This window comes from Silene latifolia, chromosome X (assembly GCF_048544455.1).
Source record: "Silene latifolia isolate original U9 population chromosome X, ASM4854445v1, whole genome shotgun sequence".
NCBI classification, from domain to species: domain Eukaryota; kingdom Viridiplantae; phylum Streptophyta; class Magnoliopsida; order Caryophyllales; family Caryophyllaceae; genus Silene; species Silene latifolia.
Window position 1 is genome coordinate 255545558 of NC_133537.1, and position 20635 is coordinate 255566192.

Sequence of the window (20635 nt, forward strand, 5' to 3'; positions counted from 1 at the left end):
ATAATCTTTCCAAGGGTGGCAAGATTTGGAAAGAAAACATTATTTGGACTCTAATTATACCACCAACATCCTTCAATCCTCCATCCATTCTTCATCTCCCTCCTTCCTCCCCTTCCATTTCCCTTCATAATTTTTGTTATCCAAACACCCAAATCCCATTTGCCCTCCCCTTCTCTCCCCTCCCTTCACCTCCCCTCACTCCCCCTCCCCTCCCTTTCCCTCCTAAAATTGTATCCAAACGGACCCTAAGGGAGTGTTTGGATAGGAAAAAAGGAGAGAAAGGGAGGGGAGGAGGAAGGAGGGAAGGGAAAGGAAGAGGAGGGGGAATGGAGTGTGGGTGTTTGGATACCATTTCCCTCCAAATCTTGCCTATTGTGGAGAGATTTTGATTAGGCTAGGAGGAGAGAAATTGAATCCCTCCAAATCTCTCCCCCTCCATTTCCATCCACCCTCATTTGCTATCCAAACAAGGGATTTTAAATCCCCTACTCTCCCTCCCTTTCTTTTCCCTCTAAATCACTCAATCCAAACACACCCTAAGAGGACAAATCAATCAACATTAAACAATCACCTAATATAATCTACTTTTTCCATGTTCCATTACAGGAGTGACATATCTATTCAAGATGTTGCATTTATGCTTTTTTTCCCCTAGTGGATTTCGCATTTATGTTGAACAACTGACGCACGAGTGCCAGGAACCTCGAAAACTGGAAGCTACATTATCTTCCCTGCTTCCATTGATAGAAGTAACTCTTCATGAGACCGATAAAACTTGGTTAGGTCATGAAGCATAGGCAAACTACACTACAGATCACTGCAAAAAGCCGAAATAGAGCATGGTACAGCAGCACTTTGCACAATGACATAGCAGAAACTGTAGGGATTTAGCATCTGCCAACAATGCTAGCGACATTGCTCCCGATCTCTTCTTTGGTTTCTTTGGATACTGGGACTTCTCCGAGGTACATGTCAAAAAATGCTCCTACATCAAATCCAAACATCATAACTGATCTCTACTAATGTGAGTTACGGTTGCTACGAAGCAGAGGATGACAAATGAAATAACCAAAGCTAAATTTCAGAAAAACAAACTCACTGCACAACTCCCTGCTATGCACTGCTCCAATTTGGCTGCCTCCAACTGCCCAGAGAGGATATATCAAGTATTTGTCACAGAAAAATTCTCAACAGTGAAAATCTATTTAGTTTAAAAGATGCGAGATCAACTACAATCACTCACTCTCTGTAATCAGCTGTCCATCTGCTGTTCTTCTTAAGTCAATAATTGTACCCTGTTAGCCACGGAAAAAAAAAAAAAGAACACATTCAAAAAAACATTTTTTCTAGGATAATATGGAAAACAGACAACCAATTGTTATGTTAATCTTACCACAGGCAACGGAATATCTTTTGTGAAAAAAGAACCGAAGGTCTCAATGCATTTGAAATCAGTTTCTGGATTTGTCTGTTTAGTATGCATTAGGAGCAGGCAGCGGATAATAAAAATCAGTTGTGAATTATTTAGAAGTAGCAGCGGGCATGCCAAAAGGAACTATATGAAAGGATGGTGCATCATTTACCTTCACTAATCGAGCTCGGAGAGATTTTTCAAAAGTACTGCACGGGATTTGAAAATAGAAAGACAGATAAGCAAAGGTCTGAAACCCATATTTTGTCACCATTTACATGTTCAAAACTTCAAATACCTAGTCCACCCATGTCCGACACGAGACGGTACGATAAAAGCTTCAAACAAGTGGCTTTTGCGAAATAGCTGAGTCCCACTCTTGGATACTCACCTGCCTCTGATACTTCTAGCCGTATCTTAGTATGATAGACTCGTAGCAAGTGACAGGCTACAAGTTTTCAGTTTCCTAGAGAGGTTAAACAGATGGTAGTTATGAACTACCAGCAAGGGGCAGATCATTGTGGCCAAATTCTTTAAATTGATCTCAAATTACAGCTTTGATAACCCAATTGTTTCCATAATCAAATTTTTTGCATCTTACACGGATAAGATGGTTCGATCAAAACAAAGAAAATTAAAACCATCTATTAAGAAGGGAAAAAAAAAGATATGGCAGCCAATGTCATACTCAATAAGTCAATATAACCATTAGCAAAATATAATGGCCATCACATGACAATGTCAATGAAAAGACGTGAATGGGCTAGCAGTCTTCTTTACTGTAATTCCTATATGGCCATCGTGAATTACAAAGTCCAACACTCTAATCCAGCCCAGAACCAACCGCACAGAAAGAAATTGACCAACATTAAACTGAGCATCAGACACCATGCCATCAAGATTCAAAAGCTTTCAATCGACAGAAATCTTACTCTTTCACTGCATTAATCTTCATGCCGTTGCAGTTGACCACAAGTCTAACAGTCATACCAATATCTTCCCTGATAATTGACATTAAAGTGGTTTAGAGAAAGGATTGCAAAATCATTGAAAAAAATAACACGATATACTACTACTTCCATTTCAGCATATATGTTGTTTGCACTTTTTTTTTTTGTTTTTTTTTTCCACTTTTTGAGCAGTGGCGGATCTGCGGTGGGGAAAGTGAGGGCACGTGCCCTCACGTGAGAAGGAAAAAAAAAAAAAAAAAAAAAAAACTAAAAATCTGGAAAAAAGAAGGAAAGGCGCCATAGAATATAGAACCACATAAACCTAAACACTCTACACAAAACAAAACCAAAGATCCCAAAATCCAACCACCCCACTGCCGGCCACCTCCTCACCTCCGACCTTCCACCTTACCGCCGGCGTAATCCTCACCTCCGGCCTTCCACCTGCCATAGTGCCGCCCTGGATAATGGGTATTGGGTAAGTAATTTTTTTCCCCAAATTCAATTCTTAAGCATTTGATTGATTAATTTGTTAATTGTTCTTATTGGTTTGTTAATCTATTTAAATATAACTAAAAATTTGATCGCTTTCAACATGGATTAGTGTAGAATAACTGTTGTAAGAATCATAATTATACTTCGGATCCATAGAATGGTCAGGATCGGAAGGTATAATCGGATAATCGGTTAACTTAAGGAGTAGATAATATAAACCAGGAGGATGAGACTGTTGGGATTTCCTGGATTGTTTGGAACCTGAATTTGTGAGGGGTAAACATGTGAAAAATATGATCAAAGTGTCTGACTTTTTCTTTGTTGTGTTCTGCTAATTAAATTGTTTTGAATAGTTCTTCAATTGCTATTATGTACTCCGTAGTTACTAAGAAATGAAGAAAGGATTGTACTCTTAGATGCAATGGATATCTTATAAGTATATAACCCAGTAAAATTCACAGTCTCGCAGAGAGCCCGAACAGAACCCAATGTTTACCACATTAGAGCGAAGGCAGATGGCTCAAAGCTTAGGCTAGATTGCCAAGCTCATCAGCTCATGTATCAATATGAGTAGAAAGACGAATCGAATAAGTCAGCATATCTATCATCATCTTAGCCTCATTTAAGGATGGATTCAAGACATTGTCCATCCTCTATTAACATGGCATGGATACATATGGCGGTGGAGCATATGATGAGCTAAAGGTATATCATTCTAGTTTCTTGGCAATTTCTCGAATGATTTTTAGGTCAGGCCTTAGTAAACCTTGTCCTGGGGTGCAGCAAATGTGATTTATTTCAAGTTTTGTTTTGCTTGAATTTGCTTAATTTTGATTGTGTGAGTTAATTAATTGGTCATAAGAGGTGAGCAAATTGATTGGTAATAAGTTCTAATTGAAAAGCTGAAGTTTTCATTATGTGAGACGAGTTGATTTTAGCCCGTATGAGTCTATGAAACAACATTATTGTACAAGCCAGTGTGTAATGAATGATGCTGTCAATTTTGTGAAAATGGGTGATTATAAGCAATAAAAAAATTGTAGCATTAGACCACTCTTTATGTTCCATATGAATTGCAGCAAGGTTGGGAATGAAATACGTCTATTTCTTTAGCCATTTGGATGATTATATTACTATATATTGACGATGTTAGAATTTTAATGTATAAATGTTGTCCGCATTTTTTTTTTTGGGTGTGCCAATGTATAAATGTTGTCCGCATTTATTTTTTTTGGGGTGTGCCACCCCGCATCCGCCCCTGTTTTTGAGGTACCCCTTTGACTTCAATTTTATATAAAAAAAAAACTACATTCAGAAAAATTATGAAACTTATATGTTTAGAATTGTGACCGAAAAAAATGCGTTCTTTATAGTATACATCTCATTATATTACTCGTATATTTTGAAATATATCGAAGAGAAAAGTTAGTTTCTTGAAATGTGAGAAATATTTATATTTTGAAATGGAGGGAGTATAATGTATGAGCTCAGTATGGGGACCAACAAATAATGGGAAGAGATTTCACCAGCTAATTAATGACTTATATCAAAATATTTTCTGTCAAGGATATCTTATAGTTTTGTACTAAAAGTCACCCTGCTTTTCTTTGTTTAGTTTTTTCTTTTTCTTTTTTTTTCCTCTCCATCAAAAGGATAAGTTTATTTAACCATTCCAATTATGACTTCTTTTCTTACATTAATTAGGGTTTTCTGCTCTGAAGGGTTCTGATTTCTGAGTATACAATTTACTGTCAGAGTTAAAACTATTTCGTGAAGGATAGCTCTCAAATTTTTACGTGGAGAAGAGGATTATTTTAAATAACACCACCGCCAATATCAGTGTGCATATCATCACCCCCCCCCCCCTCCCCCAAAAAAAAAAAAAAATGTTCATGCATGGTGATTTCACAAAGAGGATGATAACAAGCCTTAAAAGATCCGCATAGAATTCATTGTGATCTTTCAGCTCCGAAGCTGGCATGGAAGCATATTTTGAACCCAATTTCTGACAAACGGAATAAGGATGAACATCTGAAGAAGGAGAGGATAACCAATAAGGGGATTAAAGTGTTGCACATCAGACAATACGGCGTAATCTAAATCAATATAAGACGAAATGTAGATATTTTGTACTTACAGAAGCCAAAGGCATAAAGCTTGAAGGATTTAATTTTGATGATAGTCACAGTTCTAGACCCAGTTCCGACAAGAACCTGCAAATACTGAAAACTCAGGTATGGGATAAACTGCAGCTACAAATTCATCACAAAGCTCTTATACGAGATAATAATCTAAATCTATTTCAAGTTTCAAAGAACATGAGCGCACAAAAATGTACGAAGTAGAAAATGGAGTTAAACTTGGTCCAGAAATGACTAAACAAGCACCCTGAACTGACACAAATCTAATCTAAAATAGACGTAAATCGTACTTTCTCCTGAGTCATCCGGTTTCTTATTTGATCCTTCTGTGTATGCCCACATATCCACAATAGGACGTGCATCTCCACACAAGCATCTTTTTACAGGTCCACCATAGCATACACATCTTAATATAACTATTAAACATAATACTGTTTAATGGCCCACTAAGTAATGCAATATAGCATTATAGGACAAATAGTTGCGCCCTAATGTTTAAGAAATTTAACTTTGTTCAGGTGAGTTGACAAAATCTTACTTTCACAACATAAGGGTGAGATTATCAATCAGACTCACCAAAGTCTTAAGACTCTGCCAAATCAACTTTCCACTAACTTTTATTATTTTTTATATTGCTCAGACTCACCTCAGACTCCATACATTATCAGTCAGACTCACCTCAGACTCTACTTTTCCATTTCACTTCTTTTTTTTACAAACTTAAAAAAAAAAAAAAAAAAAAAAAATGACACATGGGATCCATTCATTGGACAATTTCCTTTGAATGTGGGGTCAAGCCAAGACTCAACTTAAGACTTTGTTAAGACTTTGGAAGATTATTGGTAGTCTTGAGTGAGTCTTATCTTAAGACTTACCAAAGTCTTGTCTCAAGACTACCAATAATCTTACCCTAAGTTTTAGTGACTGGATGGAATTTAAGATGAAGTGTTAAAAACTCCCTAATAAAATCATCTTTTGAAACTTACTACCTTAGAAAAACTTTTAGATACTAGAATTGATACCTTAATGATTTCAGCCAAAAAGAAAAGTAAATGCCCAAAATACCCCTTGTTATATGCCCAACCCTTCTCTAACATTCCCAAGACAACCACCATCACCACCATACTTATCCGACCTCGATCAGCCACAACTAGCCACAACACCAATGCCTTCCCTCACCAGTCACTAATCTCACTTCTCCCCACACTCATCCACCAAGACATCACCCAGCATCATCAACCGCTGCTCAACCCCACCATTGCCATCCACACCTCCAACATTCTTAACCACCTCCAAACACCGCCACCGCCATCTACCATCATCAACCACCGTCGAGCACAGAGTGAGCAATGGTTGATGATGGGAGACGGGAAAGAAAGGGTGGTCAGAGGGGTGACTGGCTCAGACTCGGGTATGGGTTGTTGGATCTTGCTACAGTCCGAGTGTAGGGTATTCCAAAGTTAAAAATTTACAAACACGTACCCCAGTCCATATTCTGGACATGGGTGTGGGGACACAGCTAAGTTAGAGATATATTTGAAAGAAAACCAGAAATTCCAATTTAAATCTCTTTCATTTGAATATCACTTCTTTAATCAGGGGGCAAAAAAGTCGGGACAAACATGTGTAAGACTATTTAATCCTACAACAGCTATCGTTTTAAGAAAATTGTTATTCTTTTTTCCAGAAACAAATTTTTCTTGAAGGGTCAGGAACTACAGCAGTAAGGTATGTCTTCAAACGTTCAATCCTAACTTTGCCCCTAGTAATGGAGCTGCTTTCTTCTTTGCGCTTTAGCTAGTTATTTCCTTGATGCACCGCACCGTACAATATTTCTCAGAAAAATTCCTTGATAGACATCTATCCATTATATTTGGTGAAAAAAAGACACCCATAACCCGATGGTCACATGACCAGTTAAATAACTATTAGAGGCCTTGGAGAAACAAATATCGACTGCAGAAGTAAAGCATAACTGAAACCTGGAACCTAAAAAAAGGTTTGAGATTTAAAACCTGCGATGACACAGGAATATTTACCTTTCGTATCTCAAGTTAAATGTGTAAATTTTTTATTTATTATTTTTAGGGGTGGGTTAAAGCAAATACATAACCAATAAATACTGGAAGACAAGAGCACTAGAGAACAAGAATCAAGTAGTACATAACCACGGAGAAATATCATGTTCTTAATATACCTCTGGCGATAGATTGGATTGATTCTCCTTGGCTAATATGTTATTTAGAACGCCGGGGAACTCGATGCCAGTTATTGGTTCAACTGCACGTCTTATCCAGTTGAAATCGGGAAAAGAATGACCAAGACGACCTCGATGCTGAACATCACAAGGCGCTTGATCTACGGAACCCAACATCTGTACACATGCATCCGCTGGTGGAATAGCAAGCATGTTTGATGTCCTAGTGAACAGCAAGGGAAATAAATTATAACGGGCAGACGGGGGAGGGTAGAAAAGTTACTGGTGATAAAGTAACTTACAAATTATTACCAATCGCAGCAGCTACTGAGAGGAAGGGAAGCAATTGAGCATCGTCACGTTTCCTAAAAAGATGCTTGACAGAAAAATTTGAAACAGCTTGAAAAAAGAAGGCAGCGAGAGATTGTGGTTGGGAAAAGGAAGGTCCCATAAGCTTATGTTTAGTGGGAGAAACGCGTTTGAATTGTGTGAAAAAGATGGGGTTTGGTGATCGAAAAGAATGGTTATCAGGAAAAGAGGTTTCAATATGGGAAGCACCAGAAAGCCAAAAGAGGCAAGCAGTAGCAAGCTTAGAAATTTGGGGAAGGAAGAGTTGTTGGACTTGATGGCTGAAAAGCCAAGTTGTATTGTTCAACTATTCCTTTTGTTGTCCCACATTGGTAGAATAGTGTGGTTTTCTTGTGTTTATATTAGCTAGTGTCTTTCACTAGTTAATTGTGTGGGTCGTGGGAGGCTTTTGTAGAAGGCTTTCATGAGTCTTAATTAATTTCCTTGACAGTACAAGCGCTTGCGGCCGGATCCGGATCCGGATCCGGGATTTGGGATTTGGGATTTGTAGAGCAGCTCCCTTCCACTGTGTTTTTGCTGCATTTTTTATGCATCAGTGGACCTGTTCTTGACAGTGACTCGTTGATCTATTTTGCTATAAATAGATCAACATTCTTCAGCATTCAACACACAACAAACACTCTCCCTTCTCTCTAATCTCTTCTTCTCTCTGCTTATAATTTCTGGGTGAAGTAAAACATTGCGTTGTTCCAAGTCTCTCAGCCCGAGTTGGGTGGGCGGGCGAGTTGGAGATCGAGTGTTATCCTTGGGAAACTACGGCGGTTGATCACCACCACGGTAAATGCACGGAATATAGTTTTCAAGGCAGTGGCTTCCATACCACGTCACTACAAATTCGGTTATTTCTAATCTTTCTCATTGTTACTGCAGTTTACGACTAACAATTTGAAAACTATATTATTTGTTGCTGTAACAATGTCGATTATGTCTAAGAATGCTCCTGATTTGTCTAAAGTCGAACCCTTAATCGGTCATAATTATAGACGTTGGGCTCAAAAATTACCGATGTTTTTGAACAAGTATGAAATTGATTACGTTCTATTTTTCGACCCTTTGCACTGTAAAACGAAATTATCGATGATGTGACGCTTACACCTCCCGGAATTTCGTAGTAAAGTCAAATGCAGAGGCTATTGCAAAACATGATAAGGATAATAAAGCGTTAGGTTTCACCTCCTTAGTCTTATGCATAATACCCTATTTGACTTGTTTATGGTTTACAAACCGCTAAAACCATGTGGGAATTACTAGAGAAAAAATATGGGGCTGATGATGCTGGTAAAAAGAAGTATGTCGTTGGGAAATGGCTGGGGTTCCAGATGGTAGATGACAAACCTATAATGGAACAAGTACATGTTTATGAGAATTTATGTGCTGACGTAGTGAATGAAGGGATGAAGCTAGATGAGATCTTTCTAGCTAATGTGTTATTGGAAAAATTCCCCCCTTCCTGGTCTGACTATAGAAACCATCTTAAGCATAAGAAAAAAGACTTGTCTCTCCAAGAACTTGTAGGACACATGAGGACCGAAGAGGCAAATCGCCTTAAGGACAAACCTATTAGTCAATCTGTTAAATCTTCTAATGTTGATGCTAATTTGGTTGAGTCTGGTGGTCCGTCCTATACTGAGAAGTTCAAGGGTAAGGGTAAGGCTAAAGTTGGTCAGGGTAAGAACCGTGGTCGGCCAAGAAGAATGGTCCAGGGAAGCACTCCAAACCGGTTCCTAAGATTTAAAACCGCTAAGGGTCCTTTTGTCTGCTATGTTTGCGGAAAACCGGGCACAAAGCCTACCAATGCTCAAAAGAAAACTACTCAAGCCAATGTCAGAATCGGATGACATCATTCTTCTGCCGTGGTTGTGGAAGCTAATATGGTGGGTAATCTTCTTGAATGGGTCTTGAATCGGCGCTTCCCGACACCTCTCTTGGCCGATAAGGGGTTATTTTGCGAGTTCGAGGAAGTAGCCGATGGAGGTTGCGTTTTTATGGGTAACTCTTCATCCGCACCGATCAATGGCAAAGGCAAGATCTTTCTCAAACTCACCTCAGGGAAAACTCTTGCTTTAAATAATGTTTTGTATGTTCCCTCGTTACGTCGAAACCTTGTATGCAGTGCCTTATTAAACAAAGTGGGTTGAAGCTTGTGTTTGAGGCCGACAAGGTGGTAATGTCGCGTAATGGGGAATTTGTGGGCAAGGGTTATCTTCTTTGGGGTCTTTTGTGTTGAACTCGATTGAGTTTTTAATAATATTGCATCTATACGCTTATATCACGAGTCTATTGATATCCGGCATGGTAGATTAGGTCATGTGAATGTTGACTATATTAAAAAACTTAGAACTATGAGTTTAATTCCAAGTTTGACAAGTCAAGAATTCTCTAAATGTGTTAGCTGTGTTGAAGCTAAATTCACAAAGAAACCTAGTAAACCTGTCACAACTAGGAATACGAGTCTTCTTGAGTTAATTCACTCCGACCTAGCTGACTTCAAAAATATTGCAAGTAGAGGTGGAAAGAATTATTATGTCACCTTTATAGACGACTGTTCAAGGTACACCCGTGTCTATCTGCTTAAGACTAAAGATGAAGCAGAACAATCGTTTATAAATTTTAAAAATGAAGTCGAAAATCAACTCGACAGGAAAATTAAAAGGGTAAGGTCTGATAGAGGTGGTGAGTATAAATCTACTTATCTAGCCGACTTTTGTGCTGCTAATGGTTTAATACATGAGACTAGTCCACCTTACTTACCTCAGTCTAACGGTGTAGCTGAACGGAAAAATAGAACCTTAAAAGAGATGATGAATGCTATGCTTTTAAGTTCTGGCCTATCTGACGACATGTGGGGGGAAGCAATACTTTCTGCTTGTCACATTCTTAACCGTATACCTCATAAGAAAATTGACAAGACACCCTATGAGATGTGGAAGGGCTATCCTCCTAACCTAAGTTACCTTAGAGTCTGGGGGTGTTTGGCTAAAGTGGGCTTACCCGACTTCGGGGAGACCTACCGTTGGATCAAAGACCTATGATTGTGTTTTTATAGGTTATGCTCAAAATAGTTCCGCTTATAGATTCATGTCTTTAAGTGATCGTTCTATATCCGAAGCTAGAGATCTTTGTGTTTTTTGAGCATGTTTTTCCATTCTGAGAAGAATGTTGATTCATCTCCTAGTTTACTGTTACATCTATTGATGTCTCATCCCTTGCTAGTAGTAGCACTTCTACCGATCATGATCTTTGAACCTAGAAGGAGTAAGAGACCTAGATGTCCAAAGAACTTTGGAGCTGATTTTGTTTCAACTTTCTTGTCTCGAACATGGATACACCTTTGTTTGTGCTAGTGATGAATTTGTTTCAACCTTTTTAATAGAAGATGACCCAAAAACGTATAGTGAGGCAATGAAATCCATTGATGCTAATTTTTGGAAAGATGCTATTAAAAGTGAACTTGACTCTATTGTGTCAAATCAGACTTGGGAGTTGACTGATTTACCTAAAGGTAGTAAACCCATTACAAGTAAATGGATCTTTAAAAAGAAAATGAGACCTGACGGTACAATAGAGAGGTTCAAAGCTAGACTTGTAGTTAGAGGCTTTACACAAAAGAAGGGTATTGATTATTTTGATACTTACTCTCCTGTGACCAAAATCTCGACTATTAGGACTCTTGTCGCCTTAGCTGCTATTCATAACCTTATTATACATCAGATGGATGTTAAAACTGCTTTTTTGAATGGTGAACTAAGGGAAGAGATCTATATGTCTCAACCTGAAGGTTTTGTGATTGAGGGTCAAGAGAGTAAAGTGTGTAAACTGAACAAGTCTCTTTATGGACTGAAACAAGCACCTAAACAGTGGTATGAGAAATTTAACAACACTTTAATAAGTAATGGATATGAGGTTAACCATTCTGATTCATGTGTTTATTCAAAGGTAATAGAATCTGATTGTGTGCTCATATGCCTTTATGTTGATGACATGTTAATACTTGGTAATAATTTAGAGGTAATTATTAGAACCAAAGATTTTTTGTCATCACAGTTTGAGATGAAGGACTTAGGAGTAGCTGATGTTATCCTAGGAGTTAAGGTCATCCGAAACTCCAATGGAATCTGTCTAAGTCAATCTCATTATGTTGAAAAAGTGTTGAAAAAGTTTAACTGCTTTGATGATGTGCCTGCCAGAACACCCTATGATTCTAGTGTAACATTGTGTAAAAACTTGGGCAAGAGTGTTTCCCAAGAAGAGTATGCTAAAATCCTAGGTAGTGTGATGTTTTTAATGAATCGTACTCGACCGGATATTGCTTATGCGGTTAGTAGATCGAGTCGTTATACACATAACCCTAGCAATGAACACGGAATGCTCTTCGTCGTTTACTAAAATACCAGAAGGGAACAATTGACTTATGTTTGCATTATAGTAAATTTCCGTTGTGTTAGAGGGATCTTGTGATGCTAATCGGGTTGCAGGTAACGATGAGATCTGTTCTACTAGTGGTTATGTCTTTACCATGGGCGGAGGTGCTATATCGTGGAAGTCTTCTAAACAGACTTGCATTGCACGCTCTACCATGGAATCTGAGTTCATAGCTCTTGAGTTGGCAGGGCAAGAGGCTGAATGGTTGAAAAACCTTTTAGCTGATATACCAGTATGGGGCGGACGGCTAACACCGGTCTCCCTGCACTGTGACTCGCAGGCAGCTATTGGTGTTGCAAAGAATAGTGTCTATAATTCGAAAAAGAGACATATTCGAATAAGACACGCTGCAGTTAAACAACTCCAAAACAATGGAGTGATTGCTTTAGACTATGTGAAGTCTGAAAACAATCTTGCTGATCCCTTTACTAAAGGGCTGGCTAGGAGACTAGTCGTTGATACGTCGAGGGGAATGGGGCTTAAGTCCTTAGGTCAAGAGTGAGACTTGACTAGGTCTAAAGCTTCTATTCATATGACGTTGTATGATTCATAAGCCTTAATGGTGGTGCTTTTGAGACGCACTTGATGAATCATACACCAGGTTGGACTTAGATCCTTAATGACTCATGTGAGAAGTGCTATTGAGAAGCACTTGAGTCACCTACGTAGGTGTAACGATCATTAGACTATGAGAAGTCTTCTGAACACATCTATCAGTACCGAGGTAAACGCATAACTCTACAAGAGCGCGTTGCACTTTCGCGGAACGATCTAAATCTGAAGGTATGATATGTGTTGTGGGGGGTATCGACCGAAGCTCAGCTAGGAATTCAAATCGCAAGATATTCTCTCGCTGTAAGTAAGTTGTTTCCTCATTTCACTAAAGTGTCAATTCAAATCGAAAGATATTGATACCTAAGTATCCAATCCTTCCTTTACCCAGGAATTTCTTCTCCTTGCTTTTCTTTGCCATCTGTGGGGGATTGTTGGACTTGATGGCTGAAAAGCCAAGTTGTATTGTTCAACTATTCCTTTTGTTGTCCCACATTGGTAGAATAGTGTGGTTTTCTTGTGTTTATATTAGCTAGTGTACTCCACTAGTTAATTGTGTGGGTCATGGGAGGCTTTTGTAGAAGCTTTGCGAGGTGCTTAATTCAGCTCGCACACGCGCGCGCGCGCGTGCCCGAGCCCGGCCCGGCCCGGATCCGGATCCGTGATCCGGGATTTGGGATTTGGGATTTGGGATTTGGCAATCGCCTGCGGCGGGCTTTGCCTATCTTTTTGGGCCAGACCCGTTTTGCTTTGGACTGAAGTGTCACTGTCAATGCTGACTGTTGGTGGGAGTCTACTGGCTGCTAATGCTGCACTGCTACTGGTTCAGTGGCCATTACTGCTCAGTGGTGCTGTTAGTGCTAGAGCAGCTCCCTTCCACTGTGTTTTTGCTGCATTTTTTATGCATCAGTGGACCTGTTCTTGACAGTGACTCGTTGATCTATTTTGCTATAAATAGATCAACATTCTTCAGCATTCAACACACAACAAACACTCTCCCTTCTCTCTAATCTCTTCTTCTCTCTGCTTATAATTTCTGGGTGAAGTAAAACATTCTGTCGTTCCAAGTCTCACAGTTCCGAGTGGGCGAAACTGAGTTGGAGACTGTAGTGTTATCCTTGGGAAACTACCGGCGGTTGATCACCACCACGGTCGTACCGGAATATAGTTTTCAAGGCAGTGGCTTCCATACCACGTCACTACAAATTCGGTTATTTCTAATCTTTCTCATTGTTACTGCAGTTTACGACTAACAAGAGTTGTTTAGAATGATCAACAATAGAAGTGACATGATACCATACTGGAAAAGTGTTGAAAAGCAAGGGATCATTGGATGATGATACACAAGGATCCCCATCATGATGAACGCGTATGAAGAAGTGCGAATGATTTTTCATAATGTATATGTAAATCAAACTGCAAGCAAACACAACTAACAATCAAACGGGGAGGACAGTATAATGGAAATTGTAAATGTAAATTGTACTACAGCAGCTATGGGCGCACTGCCCAAATTAAAGTCTCGCAATATACAGGAGCCATCGAGACACTGGAGTGGGGAGCCATATGGAAAGGTGCACATGATTGATAACAAACAAATGAATAACGAAAAAAGGAGGTGCAAGTGAATGATTGATAATAACAAAATCAAAATTACCTGAAATAAGAATAGCCTTTAAAATTAAGGAGCAGAAGAAGAAGAAGAAGAAGAAAGAAACCTAAATCGGAGAGTTTGGTGGTGTTGCTTGTAATGTGAATGATGGGAATGCTAATCAACGCAATTTTTTGGATGCCCACTTTTTCCCAAGAGTAATGGAAATAAGGAAGTTGAACAAATTTCCTTTTCGAATTTGTCGCCAAAGACTAAAAGATTTGGAGTAATACTTCAACGTTCTTTTCTTTGGACTTGTTTGTTGGTTTGTTTGGCGTTTTGATCAATTGGTCTCCCTTGTGACGGGTTACCATTTGTGACGGATATTTTGTGAGATAAAATGGTAACAAAATGGGTTAGTGGAGAAAGGGGACCACATGAATAATGTTGCAGAAAGAGAAAAAGTGGGTACATTGTGAGGTAAAATGGTATCCGTCTTCAGCTTGTGACGGATATGTCATGTCTCAATGAGAATTTGTGCGTTTTTATACACACCCCCACTTTCCCTATTTGATGTCTAGATTCTACTTGAAGACAGCCCTATCATCAACATGTGACCAGGACCGTGGGCGTGGGGTAATATAATGTCACGTTCGGCCGTATAACGATTTTTTAGGGCCCACTACAAACTTGAACTAGAGCTGATCATGGGCCGGATCAATGCATTAAATTAAGCCCAAGTGGGCGGGTTGGGCCACAAGTGCAGGCCTTTATCATCCGCCCAAACCCAGCCCACGCAGGCTAAATGCGAGATTTTAACCATTCGGCAAGTCTCCTATAGAACCGTTCTATAGTATAGGACAAACTCAATAGAAGAAGTAGCCCACTAAAAATATGGACCAAAAAAAAAAAAAAAAAAAAAAACCAAATAACTATCATGCATGGGAGCATATTCTTCATCAATTACCCTCATCCAATCATCCATCCTCCATCACCCTGTTCCTCATCCAACCACCTCCACGATCAACACCTTTAGATTGCAACCACCGACCAACCATTGCTGCTACATCGCTCATGCTCTACCTTCGCCAACCACTTTTAATTCAACCGATCTATTCACAGAAAAGAAGTAAAACATCGACAACCTCGGTAATGTAATCACCGATAAGCAGGTTTGGAACTTTGATTTATAAGAACTAATTTTAAGATCAAATTCGAACTTCTAAATTCTGGTAATTGATTGTTTTAACTTGACAATTCATGCTTTAAATTGAAAATTTCAGCTTTTAAGTTCAAAATTACACACGTTTTAGTCCTTTTTATAAGTTAATACACTTTTAGTTTGATAACTAATAGTTTTTAACTTCAAAACATATAATTTTAATTTGAAAGTTTCAAATTTTTTTGATGACAAACTGATGAGCTCCTATTTCTACACTTGTTTGGCATCATTTGGAGCTCATTTGGTAACATTTGGTAACGGTTTTTGACAATTTTAACGTCATTTGACCAATTCCGAGTGCTTTATCATTTAGCATGGTTTCTAGTGAAGAATGAGGTGCCAAGAGACCAAGAGAAGCATCCAAGGAAGGGTGAAGAACAAGCATTGAAGAAACATCATGAGAAAGCCTTTCAAGGATCAAGCAAGCAACGATTGAAAAACGCACTCCAGGACCTTTCTCGCACGGTGCGAGTTTTCAGACACCAGAACTCGCACGGTGCGAGTTTTCTGGGTTTGTGCCGTTTTGTATTACGGGCTCTTCCTACGTTAAGCCCATGGTTATTAGGTTATGTTAGACTATATATAGGATGTTTTCCTCTAGGTTAAGACATCTTATGCTCATTTTAATTAATCAAGTTGTAATTTTGGGAATTATTCATCTTTTTTATTGGGTTTAGATCTACTATGGAGAACTAATCTCCTATTCTTAATCCGGCTTAAAGGTGTAATCTTTGGTTGTAAGACTACTTAATCTTTCCTTAATTTTCATTATCATTGTTAATCCTTTGTGTTTATTGTTTGAATTTTGGAATCCTTGTTTACATTGAGTAATTAAGTGTGATTTCCTTGTTGCTTAATTAATCAAGTTCCTTAATTTATTGTTGCTGGGATTATTAAGTGTGATTTCCTTGTAATCTCATCTTTGCAACACCTTGTTATTATGCTAATGAATGTGATTTCTTCTTGGCTTAATTAGCAAGTAAAGGATTAACTTGTAATTAGGCATTAATCGTGATTTCATTGGGTCTAATTACCCCTAATGAATCTCTAGTGCTCATATCTTCTTGTTAATTTGACCAATGTATGTGATTTCTACTTGGTAGAATTGATAAGTTGGGTTATTTGATTAAGTGTGATTTCCTTGTCATTTGGCCATTATTAAGGATATTTAGAAGATTTATCTTCACAATAGGGTGATAATATATAATTAAAGGATTGATCTTGTGGTTTTATTAACTAAAGTGTCTCACTTTATTGAGTCGGATTAAGCCTCTCTCAAATTTGATAAATTTCCATCTCAAAAACTTGATTGTTTGATTACTTGTTGCTTACTCTTGTTTGAATTGTGCTTTGTTTTTGTTACTTTTGAAAACCAAACCAACCCCCCCCCCCCTTTACATACTTCTTTGTTGTTTAATTTGTCACAATTGTTCTACTTACTCTATTGAATACACTATTGTGAAACCCCCCTTCTCTTGGGTTCGATCCCATTACTTACTACTTTACCAGTTTAGAATTAGTATTAATTAGTACGTATTGTGGTATATAAATTGTTAATTTGGCCGTCTTAAATATCGACGTTTTAGGCGTTTCAAATTGTGGCGTCGTTGCCGGGGAAGGTAACCGTTTTTGCTAGTGTTTTTGTTGGTGTTTTTAGAATAGTTGTATTAGTTAATCTTTGTTCATTGTTGTTAGTGCCTTGTTCATTACTTGTGTGAACCTTTTTGATTGTGTGCGCTTGTGTAGAATAGTTTATGCTCAATACTCGGACTCAAATGAAGAGGGCCTTCCTAGAGAAGTATTTTCCCACTAGTCTCTCCTCTCAATTGAAGAAAGAAATAAGTAATGTTGAACAAATGGATGGGGAGAACTTGTATGAGTATTGGGAGAGGTTCAAACAACTTCTTGCTAGTTGTCCATACCATGGGTATACCGACCATGACCTTCTCTTGAACTTTTGTGGTGGTCTCCTTGAGGATGATGCTAGGATGATTAAAGCCGCTACACAAAGAGGGATTGAATACATGTCGGTCCAAGAAGCAAATGAGTTGATTGAAAGATTGGTAGGAAGTTCTAGGAATTTCGGGAGGAGAATTAGGAAGGCAAGTGTGGCATCTTCTTCAAGGCAAAGCTCCAACCATATGGAGGAAAAAGTTGATTTTCTTACCAATTTGGTTAAGGAACTTACAAAAGGGAATGGGAGTGCATCCCATGAGAAATTTTGTGGTCTTTGTAATGATCCAACTCATCCCACCGATGGGTGTCCATCTTTGCAAACGGAGGAGGCAATTGAAGCGGTGAAGGCTATTGGGTTTAGGAAGTTTGACCCATATTCCAACACTTACAATGAAGGGTGGAAATCTCATACAAATATGGGTTGGGGTGGAAATCAAAATCAAAACCAAAAGGGATCCTCAAATTCCTCATTTCAAAAGCCAAATCAAAATCAAAACCAATCACAAAATTCCTTGGAAGAGATGATGAAGACACTTGCTATGAATCAAGTGGCAATGCAAAAAGAAAGCCAAATCTTGCAAAAAGACAAAATACCAAGGAATTCCAAACCATCGTGCTTCAACAAAATCAGCTCACTGATTCTAGGATTGGTAACCTTGAGAGCCAAGTTGGTCAAATTCTCAACACACTCACTTCACAACCCACTCAAGGAGAGAGCCTCCCTTCTCACACAATACCTCCACCCACTAAAGAACAAGCAAAAGCAGTCTCTTTGAGGAATGGTAGAGAGTTGGTAGAGGCACCCAAGGCTCCTAAGAAATCAAGACCACTTCCTATTGTTCATGAAGTGAAGGATGTAGTTGAAGATGAAATTGAAGTGGTAGTGGAACATGGGGAAGCATCTACACCTCAACAAGTGAGGATCAATGAACCACTTCCGGAATACGAGCCACAAGCTCCATTTCCAAGTGCTTTGAATGACACAAGGATAATTGACAAGAAGACTTCAAACCTTTACGATATCTTTCGTAAAGTGGAGGTAAACATTCCACTTATTGATATTCTTAGTAGTGTGCCCAAGCATGCAAAGTTTTTGAAAGAGTTGTGCACTACTAAGAGGACCAACAAGGCAAAAAGCATGAAAAAGGTAAGGGCTAGTGAACATGTGTCGACAATGTTTCAAAAACGTTTGCCACAGAAATGTAGTGATCCGGGCATGTTCACCATCCCTTGAAAAATTGGTGACTTGGATTGTCAACATGCTATGCTTGATTTAGATGTATCTATTAATGTCTTGCCCACTTACCTTTATGAGTCTCTCAAGTTAGGACCTTTGAAACCGACTCGTACGGTCATCTCTTTGGCCGATAGGTCTAATATCTACCCTAAGGGAATTGTTGAAGATGTCTTGGTGAAGGTGGGGGATATGCTTTTCCCGCCGACTTCTATGTAATTGAAATGGAACCCGAGATAGGCTTCACTCCCATTTTGTTGGGAAGGTCTTTCATGAGAACTTCCAACACCAAGATAGATGTGTCTAGTGGACGCCTTACAATGGAGTTTGAAGGGCAAAATACTGAGTATAGCATACATGAGGTAATGAAACACCCAACCGAGACTTCCTCTTTGTGTTTTCTTGAAATTTTTGAACCAATTGTTCAAACCGTGTATGAATTGTGTAAAACTGACACATTAGATGTTGCTTTAACTAATGGAATGGTTGGAGAGGATATGGGGTATGCTTTGTCTTGTAATTTGCAGGAAACTAACCAAGAATTAGAGGAAAATCTGCCAATGGAAGAATGGGAAGAGAAGGAAGCAATCCGGGAGGCAGCGAGCAATTCGCACGGTGTGAAAAAACAGGGTCAGAAACTCGCACCGTGCGAGTTCTCCTCTGCCCAGGATTTTTGCTTCCTTTCTTCTACTTTGTTAGAAGAGATACCAAAGGAGAAACCGTTTCCTTCTATTGTCAAGGCTCCTATTGTTGAAATGAAGCCCCTACCAAGCCACTTGAAGTATGCTTTTCTAGGAGATGAAGAAACTTTACCGGTAATTATTTTAAACAAGCTTTCAAGGGAGCAAGAAGAGGCTCTCATCCGAGTTCTTAAGCAACATAAGGAAGCAATTGGGTGGACAATGTCCGATATCAAAGGCATTAGTCCCACTTTATGCATGCACCGAATTCTTTTGGAGGAAGAAGCCAAACCCGTTCGCCAACCACAAAGGCGTTTGAACCCACCAATGATGGATGTCGTGAAGAAGGAGGTACTCAAACTCCTTCATGTATGTATGATCTATCCTATTTCCAATAGTCATTGGGTTAGTCCAACCCAAGTTGTCCCAAAGAAATCCGGGCTAACGGTAGTCGAGAATCATGAAGTTGTTTTAATTCCCACTCGAGTTCAAAATGGGTGGCGAGTATGTATCGACTACCGTAGGCTCAATGCCGTGACACGAAAAGATCACTTCCCGCTTCCCTTCATGGATCAAATGTTGGAGAGGTTAGCGGGAAAAGCTTTTTATTGCTTTTTGATGGCTACTCGGGTTACTTTCAAATTCCAATTGCACCCGAGGACCAAACAAAAACAACTTTCACATGTCCCTTTGGAACGTTTGCCTATAGAAATATGCCTTTCGATTTTTTTAACGCACCGGGAACGTTCCAAAGGTGCATGATGAGTATCTTTTCGGATCATGTGGAGGACTTTATTGAAGTATTTATGGACGATTTTACCGTTCATGGCCAATCTTTTGAGGATTGTTTGAGTCATCTCACTTGGGTCTTGCAAAGATGTATTGATACCAACCTCGTTCTCAACCATGATAAATGTCATTTCATGGTTGAGGAAGGAATAGTGTTGGGACATGTGGTCTCCTCTAGGGGGATTGAGGTTGATAAGGCCAAGGTCGATACCATTCGCACCTTGCCTTATCCTGCTAATGTGCGTGAAGTGAGATCTTTCTTAGGTCACGCCGGGTTCTACCGGCGTTTTATCAAGGATTTCTCCAAGTGTGGACATGGCCCACCTGCAGGTCCGGTTCGATCTGCGGACATGCAGCGGTCTTTTTGAAAGCCACGCTCCGCGGCATAAAGATGCTTTCGACCGGATCAATTTTAGATCGGTCGGTTTCGTCTCGGTAAGGGTCTCGAAACGATTAGAGATGTTCGGAGTCGCCACCAAGCATTTGTGGGATGCCTGGAACCCGTTCGATTTCCACTTTATACCTCGGTCAAATCGAAGCACAAAGCAGCATTTTGACATAGGTACTAAAGATAAGGAAATCGTCCCTCTTTAGCATCCTATCTCTAGAATGACTCTCGTACGCCC

General features: G+C 39.2%; 1 protein-coding gene across 2 annotated transcripts; it reads right to left on the reverse strand.

The window, feature by feature from the left end:
* Window positions 1-553: 553 nt before the first annotated feature.
* On the reverse strand, window positions 554-14433 carry LOC141623919 (fatty-acid-binding protein 2). 2 transcript variants are annotated; one of them, XM_074440078.1, is made up of 12 exons: window positions 14195-14433; window positions 13792-13953; window positions 7497-7802; window positions 7195-7417; window positions 4994-5069; window positions 4785-4887; window positions 2344-2412; window positions 1584-1620; window positions 1394-1468; window positions 1244-1295; window positions 1100-1144; window positions 554-985 (listed from the first exon to the last, which is right to left on the reverse strand). In XM_074440078.1, the coding sequence occupies exons 2-12, from the start codon at window positions 13932-13934 to the stop codon at window positions 888-890; spliced, it is 1227 nt and encodes a 408-aa protein (XP_074296179.1). In that variant the 5' UTR covers window positions 13935-13953; window positions 14195-14433; the 3' UTR covers window positions 554-887. The 2 variants fall into 2 exon arrangements, with proteins under 2 accessions (XP_074296179.1, XP_074296180.1); XM_074440079.1 differs by lacking the exons at window positions 13792-13953; window positions 14195-14433 and having other exon boundaries at window positions 4994-5078; window positions 7507-7607.
* Window positions 14434-20635: the final 6202 nt, after the last annotated feature.